This window comes from Papio anubis, chromosome 7 (genome assembly GCF_008728515.1).
Source record: "Papio anubis isolate 15944 chromosome 7, Panubis1.0, whole genome shotgun sequence".
Classification (NCBI taxonomy): domain Eukaryota; kingdom Metazoa; phylum Chordata; class Mammalia; order Primates; family Cercopithecidae; genus Papio; species Papio anubis.
Window position 1 is genome coordinate 36,301,654 of NC_044982.1, and position 13,992 is coordinate 36,315,645.

General features: G+C 40.7%; 1 protein-coding gene and 1 non-coding gene across 3 annotated transcripts in view; one reads left to right on the forward strand and one right to left on the reverse strand.

The window, feature by feature from the left end:
• Positions 1 to 1,032: 1,032 nt before the first annotated feature.
• LOC116276217 lies at positions 1,033 to 1,228 on the reverse strand. Its single transcript, XR_004185647.1, has one exon. It is a non-coding gene; the product is annotated as a U2 spliceosomal RNA (small nuclear RNA).
• Positions 1,229 to 2,105: 877 nt separating this feature from the next.
• LOC103875518 (cytochrome c oxidase assembly protein COX16 homolog, mitochondrial) overlaps positions 2,106 to 13,992 on the forward strand; it is a 33,099-nt gene continuing 21,212 nt past the window's right edge. For both annotated transcript variants that reach the window (XR_001904889.3, XM_009211848.4), the window contains exons 1-2: positions 2,106 to 2,599; positions 9,541 to 9,612. Coding sequence is in view for 1 of the 2 variants with exons in the window: in XM_009211848.4 (XP_009210112.1) it covers positions 2,531 to 2,599; positions 9,541 to 9,612 (141 nt within the window). In the remaining variant the exon portion in view is untranslated. The remainder of the gene's footprint in view (positions 2,600 to 9,540; positions 9,613 to 13,992) is intronic.

Genomic DNA, 13,992 nt, shown 5'->3' on the forward strand with positions numbered 1-13,992 from the left:
TCTTCTTACTTGGAAATGTGACCGTTAAGATAGCTGAGTCAGCATTTTAACTGTTTATTAACAGTGGAAACAGATGGAATTTGAGTCATATTTCTGGGAGGGCAACAGATTCCATACTGATAAGAAATTTTGTGTTCCCTTTTTGTGGGAATTGTAAAATGATAACAAATATCACTTATTCCAATTTAACAGATGGAAAAACTGAAGTATACAGTAGTGATGCTCAAGAGGGGCGCTATGCATAGACAATGAAATTTACCACCTATGCAGTATGATTTGATAGGTGCTTACATTCCTCAGGGTCACAGATTTGGTCCCCTGACAATCTGCCAGCATACTTGTAATTCCTGCTGTTCACAGTTACTCTTTCGGGCCATCTCAAGGTTTTCAATAAATGCCTATTTGAGTGATTGAACAAACAAGATACTAAAGACATAAACTCCCTTAAATTGGATAGCTGCCTTATCTGAAAAGTGTAAGATTATCGACTCTAGCATTATTCTGAATATATGTATACGATTTAACCCATTATTAGCTACTATTTAGGTGCAGGGTTTTGATGGAGTAGTATCCAGTAGGCTGATGTTTTGTGTAGTGAAGATGTAGGAAAATGCTAGAGTTTTAGAGCAGTGCCTTTGGCTTCTAGGATCTTAGGGAAAGTAGGAGATGTGATACGCTTAACTAACCTGGATGCCATGTGAGATTTATTTATTTTTGAAACAGGGTCTAGCTCTGCCACCCAGGCTGCAGTGCAGTGGCATGATCACGTCTCACTGCAGCCTGGACCTCCTGGGCCCAAGTGATCTTCCCACCTTAGCTTCCCAAGTAGCTGAGACCCCACCATGCCCAGCTAATTTTTTGTATTACTATTTGTAAAAATGGGGTCTTGCTTTGTTGCTCAGGCTGGTCCCAAACTCCTGGGCTCAAACAATCCTCCTGCCTCAGCCTCCCACAGTGCAGGTATTACAGGCGTGAGCCACCATGCCTGGTCTGCATGAATTTTGATATATCAAAAGGAAGTAAATAAGATGGGAGAGATGCACCGTTCCTGGGTTTCTGGAGGTATTGAAATACAGGTTGATGTGTAGAGTAGCTGGAGCAAACTCCTATTCCATCTCCTTGCTTCAAAAACCCATTTAACATATTTTCCTTGGATAGAGAATGTGTCATATTAAACTGATAAGAACAGATACTACACTTGATCTTAGCCAAAAGGGTAAGTTTCACTGGAGTAGCCTGCAGTAGATCTGGACTTTCTCCTCTGGAGACCACGTAGGAGGCTACTTTAATAGGTGAAAAGATGATAAGGAATTTAAAAAGGAACATTGCAGTGGTAACAGGCAGGGACTGATGGAAATATTTCAGGAATAGCATGGAAGATAATATTCCATATCACCTGCACTCTGATTCACTCTGGCAAATGGGACACGTGGGGGATCGGCTTCCTAAGCTATCTCAGTAATTTACACACCTGTTTGTTTCTGTGCCCATGAAATCGCCAGTGTCTTTAAGGTAAGGATCATATATTTTTATCTCAGTGTTCCTAGAACCCTTTCAATGACACACTGAAAGGTGGCCTGTATGGTTGCTGAATCATTGGAAAATAGACATTCATAAATAACTAAAGATTACAGGTTATCTCACAGTAAAATCATTAGCATTAAAGGCTCAGTAATGACTGATAAGACACTACACTGATTACATTTCAACCTAATCTTTTTAGCGATTTGTTTTTAAAAGTCTCCATTAAACTGGTAAATTCCTCATCCCACAAATAGCCATAGAGACTGGAGTGCCAGCTTCAAAATACTTTTTTTTTCTTTTTTCTTTCTGAGCCGAAGTCTTGCTCTTGTTCCCCAGGCTGGAGTGCGATGGCGAGATCTCGGCTCACTGCAACCTCCGCCTCCCGGGTTCAAGCGATTCTCCTGCCTCCGCCCCCCAGTAGCTGGGATTACAGGCGCCTGCTACCACGGCCGGCTAATTTTTGTATTTTTTTAAAAATAGAGACGGGGTTTTACCATGTTGACCAGGCTGGTCTAGAACTCCTGACCTCAGGTGATCCACCCGCCTCGGCCTCCCAAAGTGCTGGGATTACAGGACACCCACCCAGGCCACCGCGCCTGGCCTCAAAGTACTTTTTTCCTTAGCTGTTTTTATCGAGTGGCCAGGTGCCTATTATAGTGTTCTAAGAAGACGTTAGTCGGGACCAAGAACGTGGGAAGTACTGGTTTCCATATCGATTTGGTGGTGATCGTAAACTGATTCAAATCTCTGAATCCCAACTGCACGCCGAATTTACGGAACCAAAAACGCTCTGACGCCCGCATTTATGGGCGGACGCACAAGTATGTTACGATGGCTCGATTGCTTTTGCCTAGCGGAAATCATTCAGTAAGGACCAAGCACTAAATAACCAAGGAAAAGGAAGTGAGTCAAGGACGTACTCCTCTTGGTGACAGCGTGGGCCGCTGAGATTTGGGAGTCTGCGCTGGGTCCGCTTGGAGTTCTGAGCGGATGGAAGATTTCAGTCATGTTTGCACCCGCGGTGATGCGTGCTTTTCGCAAGAACAAGACTCTCCGCTACGGAGTCCCCATGTTGGTGAGTGGAGTGAGGAGGATCTTCCGCAAGGGGTGGGACCCTCCTCCTCGGCAGGATCAAGACCTGGGAGGGAATCTGTAAAATGTGAAGTTAAGTGGGGGCACTCGGGCTAGGAAGGGGCTAGCGACGGGCTGAGAGCTTTCCTAAAAGCTCTTCTACCAGTCTTTTCCTACCCACACCCCGCACTTCCCCGCCGCTGTCCTCCACTCCCAGTTGGATCTCAGGTGTACTAGGATCTGTCTGCTTGTGAGCGTGGCATCTTTCCCATCGTCGAACGCGGTCATTGTTACTACCCTTGATTCACAGTTAAGTGAATTGAAGCTCAGAGAATTCAGTCAGAACCACAGTTTAAGCCAAGTTTGGATGATTAGTAAGCTTGCTTCCTCACCGCCACCTTAGCTATATTTTGACGATACTGTGGATCATTGGGACTAGATGTATTCCATTTAACTGTACCAATTCCTGGTATCTTTCTGTTTCATCTTTCTAGTTTGTGAATTAGCTTAATTCTTAGAGTTGTGATGAACTGATAACACCTTGTGAATAAAGTGTTGAGTACGGTGCCCGCCACATTGTAGCCAGAATGGTTGCTGTGTTATAATTTCTTAAGCACGTTGAAAACAGCTTCCGTGTTTGTATGGTTGCATCCAATTCCACACTGAGTTCCCTAAGGATGTTGTGAAAATGCAGGCTGAGGCTGGCTTAAGACAACCAGAGTTGAAATCCAGATGACTCTATTTGCTTTTTGATCACGGGCAATTTATTTTGCTTCAGCAAGCCTTGATGTGTTAGTAAATGAAATAATTAAAGCATATGAACAGAAGCTGCTTTCTTTTAAATACAGAAAAGATTTTTATTTTGTATGAATATTGGCACAGATGAAATGACCAACTTTTCCATTTAAGCAGACTAAAGGAAATAAGTGACCTTAGAAAGGTAATGGGTATTTTACACATTTTTGAAAAATATAGATTCATCAAATTTGGATTTTAGGAATCTCCAAAAGATTCAACCATTTAAAGTATCTGGGCCAAGCACGATGGCTCACACCTGTAATCCCAGTGTTAGGGGAAGCCAAGACAGGAGGATCGCTTCAGGTCAGGAGTTCCAGAGCAGCAAGACCTCTGTCTCTCCAAAAAAAAAAAAAAAAAAGTTCAATTTGTTGTTTTTAGCAAATTCAGTATTAGTATATTCTTAGTTATGGACCCATCACCACAATTTTAGAACATTTTCATCACCCCAAAAAAAGCATCATAACTAATAGTAATCACTTCCCATTTCTTCCTACTTCTTATGCTGGCCTGGTAAACCACTAATTTACTTCTACTCGTAAATTTGCTTATTCTGCACATTTCTTATGAACACACTAATACAACATGTGGGTTTTTTGTGACTGGATTCTTCTACTTAGAATGTTTTTAAGGTTCATTCACATTGTAACATATATCAATACTTCATTCCTTTTGATGGATATAATTCCATTGTTTGGATATATTTTATCAATTGATGAACATTTGGTTGTTTCCATTTTTTACTATTATGAATAATGCTGCTATGAACATTTATGTACACGCTTTGTGTGGAAGTATGTTTTCATTTCTCTTGGGTAGGGAATATACCTAGGCATGGAATTGCTAGGTCATATGGTAACTCTGTGTAACTTTTTAGTATGTGCCAGATGTTTTCCAAAGTGGCTGCATCATTTTTCGTTCCCACCAGCAATATATAATTTTCAATTTCTCCACATCCTTGCCAACACTTGTTATTGTCCATCTTTTTAATTATTACCCTTTCTAGTAGGTGTGAAGTGATTCCTCATTGTGGTTTTGATTTTCATTTACCTAATGACTTATTGTGTTGAGCATCTTTTCAAATGTTTATTGGTCATTTGACTATCTTTTTGGAGAAATGTCTGTTCAAATCCTTTGCCCATTTTTTAATTGGACTGTGTTTCCTTTTGTTGGACAGAGGTTTCTTTAAAACCTGAAACCAACAAATCTGCCAGTCTTTGTTGAGAGGCTCTGCATGCTTTTTTGGGCATGCTTTCAACATTCAGCCATGCAATTTACAGCTCAGTGTACAGCTTTCACTTCTTACTTGCTCAGAGCTTCAAAATTAGTCATAAGTTGAGAATTTAGGGCCTTCTTAGGTCTTTCTTGGGCATATACATTGCTCTGGGCATGTACACAGTTCTGCTTATTTGCATGACTTTCTAAATTCTCAGGAATATATTTGAGCTTTTCAGGGTCCTCTAAGGACACCTTATTCCTATTATCTACCACATCAGACAGTCATAATGTTAAACAATTACCTCGGAATTTTTTTGTTTGTTTGACAAACACTTCCTAGAAGTCTGTTCATACTAGTTGAGCTCCAAGTCAGGTAAACTAAAGACAGCTTTGTGAATAGCATCTTCTAGGAACTACCAGACTGCTGGAATGATGACAATTCTCACGGAATGGTGTTTTAAAGAGCTCCAAGCTCTCTACCCTCTCCAGTTGGTGCCAGGCTTTACATCATGTTTGCAGGCTGTTGATTTTCATGGTTGTTATGGAGCTTGGGTGGAGGGGTGAGAATATGGCAAATTAAAAATGCCACCAAGCTAACTGTTGTTCCTGAGATTCAGATAACAACATTCTTAGGTAAATACTGTGCACGTTGTTGCAAGTTTTTGCTTAATTTTCAGAGTTCTAAAAAAGTTTATTTGACAGTTTTTTACAAACATTCTCACTGTTTTTGTGGAGGAAAGAATTTTTGGAGATACTCCACCATGTCATTAGGTGCCTCGAGGGATCTGGGTTGATGCGTTGGGTACTATGGGGAATGTGGAAGCTGAGAGTAGTGTGGAGTTTTGAAAGGATGTCTCTGCCTAGGGGTGGAGTTGGGCATGAGGGCAGGACTAAGAAAGAGCGAGTGAAGGAAAAGGTGTGCAGGGAGCAGAATAGTGGAGGGGTGGCTCAGGGTTTGGAGACTTGTCCATCAATTCCCACAACAGAGGAAAGGGAGGACTGAGTGGGTCCTGAAAAATTAGGTAAAGCAGAGTAGTTTGCCTGGTACTAATTTAAAAAAACATACTGGCCTACTGCCACCATCAGGGTTACCCTTGGCTTGGATGCAGCGATGGCAGTTTCCGGGGCATCCGTTTCAGGGCACCGTCAGTCTTCAGCGGCAAGGCCAGTGAGATCCAAATAGGAGGTTTGATCGGCTCTGGAAGGGATGAGGGCGGTCCTTGCAGGGGCCGCTCACAGTCCAACTTCCAGTGGGGTCCTCCACAGAGGGGGCACGGCCTGGTGGGCTTACCTGGATTTGGGCATTGTCTGGACCAGTGGACTTCATTGCCACACTTGAAACAGGTGCTAGGTGGAGGTAGGTTGCTAGGAGGCTTCCGTGTGGAGCTGCAGCCCTGTAGGCCTGCAGGGCCCCTGATGGTGGAGGCAAGCATTTGAAACTCCATCCATTTTTGCCTTTTACTTTCCTCATCATGATTGTTAAAGACTATGAAGGCTAAATTAAGAAGTTCTTGTTCTGGGGTTTGAGGGCCGTCGTCAAGCTTCTGAAGCTTGCACCGAATATGGGGGGTGGACTGGGAGATGAACCAAAAGTTTAAGATAGTGGTTCGTTCTGAGGGTTTGAAGGGGGAAGGGAGGTTGAGTCAACAGGCAGTGGAGTTTAGGTAGGGGCGTATGGTGGCGGGATGGGTTTACAAGCCTTAGGAGAGGGCAGTGGGGGAAGATAATGGGTACAGGCAATACTAGAATTGTCCTGAGGAAGGGATGGTGTAGGTATAGCTGACTGGGAAGATGGCAGCTGAGAAGACAACGAGGAGGCTTGAGGGGGTTAAAGAAGACAGTTGAGAGGAAAAGGTAGGGGCTGGGAGGGGTGGACAGCAGTCAACTGGATCAAATGAGGAAAAAGAGGTAGAGTTGGGAGGAGAAAGGTGATCAGGGCGGTAAGAATGGAGGGGAAGGATTTGAACAGGTAAGAAGAATTGCAGAGGTCAGGTTGTGATCTGAGTGGAAAAAGGCATGAACATAAGGAATTTCTCCCCATTTTTCCAGTCATTGGCAATAATTGCTTAAGTCAGTTAACATTATAAAGCTGAATGTTCTATTTGCGGGCCATTTGGACCCATTATTTAATTGGTACTGTGGCCAGGCTGTATTGCAAAAAAGACAAAGCGCTTAGGGCGAATATCTTGCCTGAGGCCTAAGGTTTGCAGGTTTTTTATGAAGCAGCCTAGAGGGCTGTTGTTTGGAATGCAGAACTGGGAGTTTCCCATAACAGAGGGTAGGCCCGGGAGAACAGGGAAAAAGGAGACCGTCCTGGAGGGAGATGATAAAAGGAGCAATTGTCACCGCTGCCTTTTTTGTCCATCCATCCGGGAACAGGATCAAATGGCTTAGAGGCATCCCCCTAAGACCAGATGATCAGCGAGTGCCTGGCACACGCCGGAGCCTTCTTGGACCAATGTTGGATTTTTGGACCAGAGAAACTAAGAGAGGCTCTGCGGATTTTCCCTGTTAACCAGGCTTCTGGGGAAACTTCTGGGGAAACAGTAGGTGAGATCAGTGACCAATGTGCATGCACAGAGAAGCAACTAGAGACCAAGGAGCTTCCTTTGTCTGGCTGCTGTGGGTTGCTCTCTGGGGTGGAGGGGTAGGTCCACGGGGGATGTGGACCAGAACCCCTCCTGGGTTTCGGCACATATAAGGTTCTTGTATTGGTTCAAACCCTGAGAGCGCACCAACAGACAACATGAGGTGGTGTGGATGCTGTTTTAATGAGTGCCTGGGCGCAGGTGGGCTGAGGGCTAGACAAAGGTTTTATAGTCTCCTGTAAACAGAAAGTGTCCTAGTCTGACGTAATTGCTATGTTGGACACGATGGCCTCTTTCTCAATCTTCAGAGGTACGCATCTTCCTGCCGCCTCTCTTCCTGCTTCTGCTATCTTGCTGGCGCAGGCTGTTAGCGCAAGTAGCCTTGCGCCTTGGGACTGGGCCTGAGAAGGGAGGAGTCACTCATCTCCTTAAGCTTTCAGGTCCCAGGGAGAATCTTATACTTTTCATCCCTGCTTTGAGATGCCAGGGAAATCTGCAGGTGTCTTCTGAAATCCAAAGTCCGTTCTAAGCTTGTTTTATAAGAGCGACACACAGTAGGTAATGATGAGTGAGTTTCTCCTCGTGGTCATGAACTTTTGTACCAATACTGAAACCGTCTTTGTAAAATTATAACTGAGGAAATTCTGACAGTGAAAGAAATCAGACCTGACTGACTCCATCTTGCTTCTAACCTGTAAGCTGCCCTCGTTCATTGCTGGGCATAGGCTGAACTAACTTTGGGAAGGAATTCAGTTCATGGTTTGACTCTGAAACAAAATTAGATAATAACCCTTTCCCAAAAAGACCCCCTTCTTGCCTAGGGACTAGTCTGCCTTTGCAGGACTAACAAATTAGCTACAAGATTAGAAATTACGGTTTAGGGGTCATGCAGCCTCTGGCTCCAAGAGTCTGAACCTCCCCAAATTGCTCCTGGGGATAACATCCCTATTGTAAAACCTGACATCAGTTCTTGCGATATTTTGCAGACCTTGCACTGGATGGATCAACTGACATTACCCGGATAGGTAATTGGGCTCAACCAGTTCTGCCATCCCACCCAGTGACAGAAAACAGCAAGAAAAGCTCCCTTTGCACCCTATGATTCCATCTCCAAACTGACCAATCAGCACTCCCCACTTCCCAAGCCCCTACCCACCAAATTATCTGTAAACACTGATCCCTGAATTCTTGGGGAGACTGATTTGAGTAATAATAAAATTCCGGTCTCTGCACAGCCAGCTCTGCAGTTCCCCATTGTAATTCCCCTGCCTTGATAAATCGGCTCTGACTAGGCAGCATGCAAGGTGAACCAATTGGGTGGTTACAATTCTTAATTATGAAGTTTAAATCTTTTGAAAATATTGTGCCTCAAAGAGGTGCCAGCAAAAAAATGAAAGTGATTCTGTATATCGTAAGACGATGTTTCAGAATTTTAGTATATAGTAAGAATTTGAAAACTTTTTTTACCTGTGATCTGTATAGCTATGTTGTACCTGGGAATACAATGTGATACAGAGAATATTCTGCATTAATCTTTCATGAGATTTCTTTATCACTTGGTAAGGTAATGAGGACTCTAATTGGCTTCTTTTGAAAAATCATAAAATCAAAAGAATTCTTGTCTTGAAGGAAAAAAAAAAGGCGAGTTTTACTGCTGGGTTTACCCTGTGTAATCATGGTATTAAAAGAAACAAAAACCTTAAACAACAAAAAGATAATTTTATAGAGTTTATTTGAACAAAGAAAATTCACGAATCAGGTAGCACTCAGAACCAGAAGAAGTTGAGAGAGCTCCATTCTTCGATATGGGCGAGGAGTATAGACAAAACAGGAAAGTGAAGTACAGAAATAGCTTGGTTGGTTATAGCTAGGCATCTGCCTTATATGGACATGGTCTATCAGTTGATCAGGTTTCAGTTTCTTTACTTACTAAGGAAGATTGCATAGCAATAGAAGTACAGAGACAGCCTTGGGCAAAATTTAAGTTAACGATGGGCAAGTCATTTAGTTGGCTGTGCTTTTATTTCCTCATTTGTTGAATGGTTTTTTTTGTTTTTGTTTTTTCTTAGCAAAAAACAAAAATAGGTCTATTGTAAGAGTCAAATAACATAATGCTTGTTATGATGTCATTTAAATCATAAGGTCAAATACAGGTATAAGGTGACGATTTTGGTATTTGGTAATGATATGCTATAATGGTTTCCTAGCCAGTATATACTGCATTTACTCTATAGAATTTTTGTATAATGTGCCTCTATTGTTGTTTAGATAAGCAATCTATAGATAGGCTGAATTTGAATTCTGCTCTTCTGTTTTGCTTAAATGTTTCCTTTCTTTGTTTTAGTTGCTGATTGTTGGAGGTTCTTTTGGTCTTCGTGAGTTTTCTCAAATCCGATATGATGCTGTGAAGATTAAAGTAAGAAATATAATTAGAGTTTGACATGTGTCTGTCTGTATGTATGTTCTCATTTAGGAGAATTGTATACTCAGTACACTATGCAGTCTGAGTTTGTCTTGCTTTTCAACGCTAAGATGTGATCTTTGTTTTTTTCTTTAAAATAACATTAGTGATCACGTGGCAGTGAATCATGAAATGTAACTAATTTAGTAATCTATCTTTCTTTCTTTTTCTTTCTTTTTTTTTTTCCCCCATGGGGTCTCACTCTGTCACTCAGACTGGAGTGCGGTGGCCTATCCTGGTTCACTGCAACCTCCGCCTCCCAGGCTTAAGCGATTCTCTTGTCTCAGCCTCCTGAGTAGCTGAGATTACAGGTGCGTGCCACTACCACTGGGCTAATTTTTGTATTTTTAGTAGAGACAGGGTTTCACTATGTTGGCCAGGCTGGTCTTGAACTCCTGACCTCAAATGATCCACCTGCCTTGGCCTTCCACCCAGTCTAGTAATCTTTCTTATTTCATTAGAAAATTTGCAATATTGTTAGCATTCTCCCACAAAATGTGATCTGGTGTAGCTGTTTTTAGGATTTAGAAGGGATTAAAAAACATAGGTCAATAATTTTGCTTTATTTTTCTCTAATTATATTTCATATTAATATCCATAATTGTATAAAGTATATTGATATGTATCTTTAATAATTGTTACTAAAAGAAAGGAAAACTATTTTTCAGTATAAATAAAGACACCTACATTTATAGTGTCTACTTTGTAGTAGGACTATATTAGTTCATACACACACACACACACACACACACACACACAGATGATCCTTGATTTATAATGGGGTTATGTCTTGCTTTAAACTCATTGTAAATTGAAAATATTGTAAGTAAAAAATGCATTTAATACCTGATTAAGTGGATTGTAAAGTAAAAGAACTATAGGTTGAAACATTGCAAGTTGGGGACTGTCTATATATTATCATCTTTATTTTACAGGTGAGGAAACAGGGGGTCTATACATTAACTATAGTGGATCTTTACATGAAAAAAACGGAAGAAAAATTTAAAAAGCTTAATTAAATTGGCTAAGGTCACATGGCTACTTACGGGTAGAGCTAGGATTCTCACCCTGTGTAATCACACAATTGTGAAATTCAGGTGTTACATAAGAACTCTGTTTTTTTCATTCAGAAGTACATAGCTTTTGTTTGTGGCACATATCTGATATTTGTAGTTTTTTTTCCCAAGTAATATATATATTTTATTAGCAGACCTCAGTAATATCGATAGAAAAGTAGAGTATAAAGTCCTATTCAGTTTCCTCAGTTAATTTTATGGTTTTAGAGAAACCAACATCAGCTAGTTTTAAAGACAGTAGGTATTAGGGTAAATATTAAATTTTAAAAAATGTGTACTTTCTATGAAGGAATAGAACAATTTTATTTAATGAGCAATTTTACTTAATTTTCAGTTAACTTTCAATTTAACTGTGTTAGAAGATTTCAGTTAGCATCCCAATTACTTTGTCAAGGAATTTTTTTCTTTTTCCCTTTAAGATGAAAATTATGGTAGTATATGACATTTGAAGGAGAAAATAAGTATGTATTTGGAAAATAATTGAATAGTGGTCATGTGTTAATATTTGTTAGATACTGCAAGTAAAGTATTCAGAAACTAGTACTTATAAAGTTTATAATTGAGGCTGGAAGACAGCTAATAAAAAAAATGTACCCAGACATATAATATAGCAATGCCAGTAAAATGCCATTATTAGAAGTTCAAGGAGAGCTGTATAGTTTTAACTTGGAAAAGGAGAATCAGAGAAGGTTTTCTAAAGGCATTAGCCTTTGAATTAGGCTTTAAGAATGAGCAGGAATTAACTAAATGATAGAAATAACTTATATTCTATAAGGTAGAGGGAGTATTGGGCACATGGTCAGTGTTTCATTTTAGAAATAGCTCTCTGGCAGTGGAGTACAGGTGGATGGTTTTTGGGGGACCAAAATGGAAGAGAAAATATTGTTTAGGTTGGAAGTAAAGAGACCTGTTAGGATTCTGGGGCAGTAGCATGGATGAACAATAATGGAACCTGAAATAACATATTTGCAATGATGATAAAGAGAAATTAATGAGTTCCAGCAATAATTTTAGCAGCAAATTGATAGTATTTGATGACTAATATATGTAATATAAAAATATGAATAAATCTAGGATGACTCAAGGTTTTGGTTTTAAGGACTGGGTAAATGGTAGTGCCAGTAATCCAGTGTATTAGTCTGTCTTCACACTGCTAATAAAGACCTACTCAAGACTGGGTAATTTATACAGAAAAGAGGTTTAATTGACTTACAGTTTCACAAGGCTGGGGAGGCCTCAGGAAACTTACAGTCATGGCAGAAGGGGAAGCAAACGTGACGTTCTTCACATGGTGGCAGGAGAGAGAAATGAGAGCCTAACGAAGGGGAAAATCCCTTATAAAACCATCAGATCTTGTGAGAACTTACTGTCACGAGACTAGCATGGGGGAAACCACTTCCATGATTCAATTACTTCCCACTGAGTCCCTCCCATGACATATGGGAACTACAATTCAATATGAGATTTGGGTGGGGACACAGCCAAACCATATCACCCAGTTAATGAGAACAGGGGAGGCTGAGCTACCAGGTGAGGTTTAGGAAATGGAGTCAAAGTAAATGGAACAAGGTTAGGTAAGGTTAACAGAATGAGGTTGATTGAAGTTGAGAGGACAAGGTCAGTTGAAGTCAAGGGAATTAAGTTAAAAGAATGGGGGATGGTTAAGGTCTATAGGAGGAAGATGAGAGGACATAGTTGAGGTGAGAAGGATCAGAAGACAAGGCCTATGAGATTTAGAGGCCTAGGTTGGTTGATGTTGAAAAGTCAAACTCAGGTGATCAAGAGTCAGTGTTTGGGTGAGGTTCAGTTCCAGTTAGGTAGAGAAGATGAGGTAATGTTAAGAGGAGTTAAGAGGTTGAGTTTTGTCCTTGAGGATTGAAAGGATAAGACTGGTTGAGGCTGATAGTGGTTGCATGGGTTAAGAGATTGAGGTTAGGGTGGTTAAGAGGGTAAATTGCTAAGGTCAAGGGGGGTTGACACTGTGGCCTAAAGGAAAAACTTGCATCAAAAGAGGATGGGTTCAGTTGAGAAGTTTGGAAAAGGATGTAGAAAGGACAGTATGGATTTGGGGTGACCAACCATCATTGTTTGCCTGAGACAGTCCTGATTTTTGTACTGAAAGTTTGGCATCCCAGGAAAGAAAACATCTGGCTTCTCAGTAAAGGATGTGCAAAGGACAGGGGAAAGTATAAGCCTAAAAAAGTAAGAGCTGGAAGCAACAGCTTTCAAGTTTTAGAAAACGATTTGGAATAGTTTATCTGCTGTCCCTAGTGGCTGTTGCTGATTTTTTCTCATGAGTGCTGATACTAACCACCAAGGATCCACAATAATGGATCATACATTGTTGCATCAGACCAAGTGATGTGATTTAAGTGTGCAATATAAGTATGCTACATTTGCGAGCAGTAAGTCTTCAACTTTGCCTGCCTGTTGTGCTTTATAACAGATGGTGTTAGTTCAATTTTTAACATTATAAATATTGTGACCAAGTTTTCTAAGATTAGATAATGAAAATGAGAACAGTTATAATACCAGTGCCAGTATGATTCAGACATCACTGAAAAAGGAAGCTAAATGACTCTGTCATTTTAATGACATATGGAAGGACACATACAACTGGATTAAGGAATTAAATAACCAAAACGGAGCATACTGCACAGTATGCAAACAAGAAATTGAGATTGGGCATGGTGGAGACAGGGATGTGAAAACAGATATGAAGACTGAATCTCACAGGTCCAGGATGAGGCAGGCAAGTACTTACAAATCAATCATAAGTTTACTCATCTCCCCGAAATACAATACTATACTCAGTCTAAAATAGAGCTGCTGAGTTAGCTTGTGCATACCATACCAATGAGAACATGCATTATCATATTGTTCTCGATTGCTCTATGAAATTGACTAAAGTGACATTTTTCTGATTCAGAGGTTAGAACTATTAAAATATCCTATGGATGAACAAAAGGGGGACTGGTACCAGGTCTGTTGTCCTCCTATGTATACTGTTAAATTTTACCAAGGATCGTGCTTTCTATAGTATATCAATGCTAAACTGAAAAATGGCACCAAGAAATGTCCAGGTACTTGATTAAGAAAAAACTGAGTTTTAAATTATATTCTAGGGCCAGGCATGATGGTTCATATGTGTTAATCCCAGCACTTTGGGAGACCGAGGTGGGTGGATCACTTGAACCAGGAGTTCAGGACCAGCCTGGGCAATATGCTGAAACCTCATCTCTACAAAAAATGCAAAAAA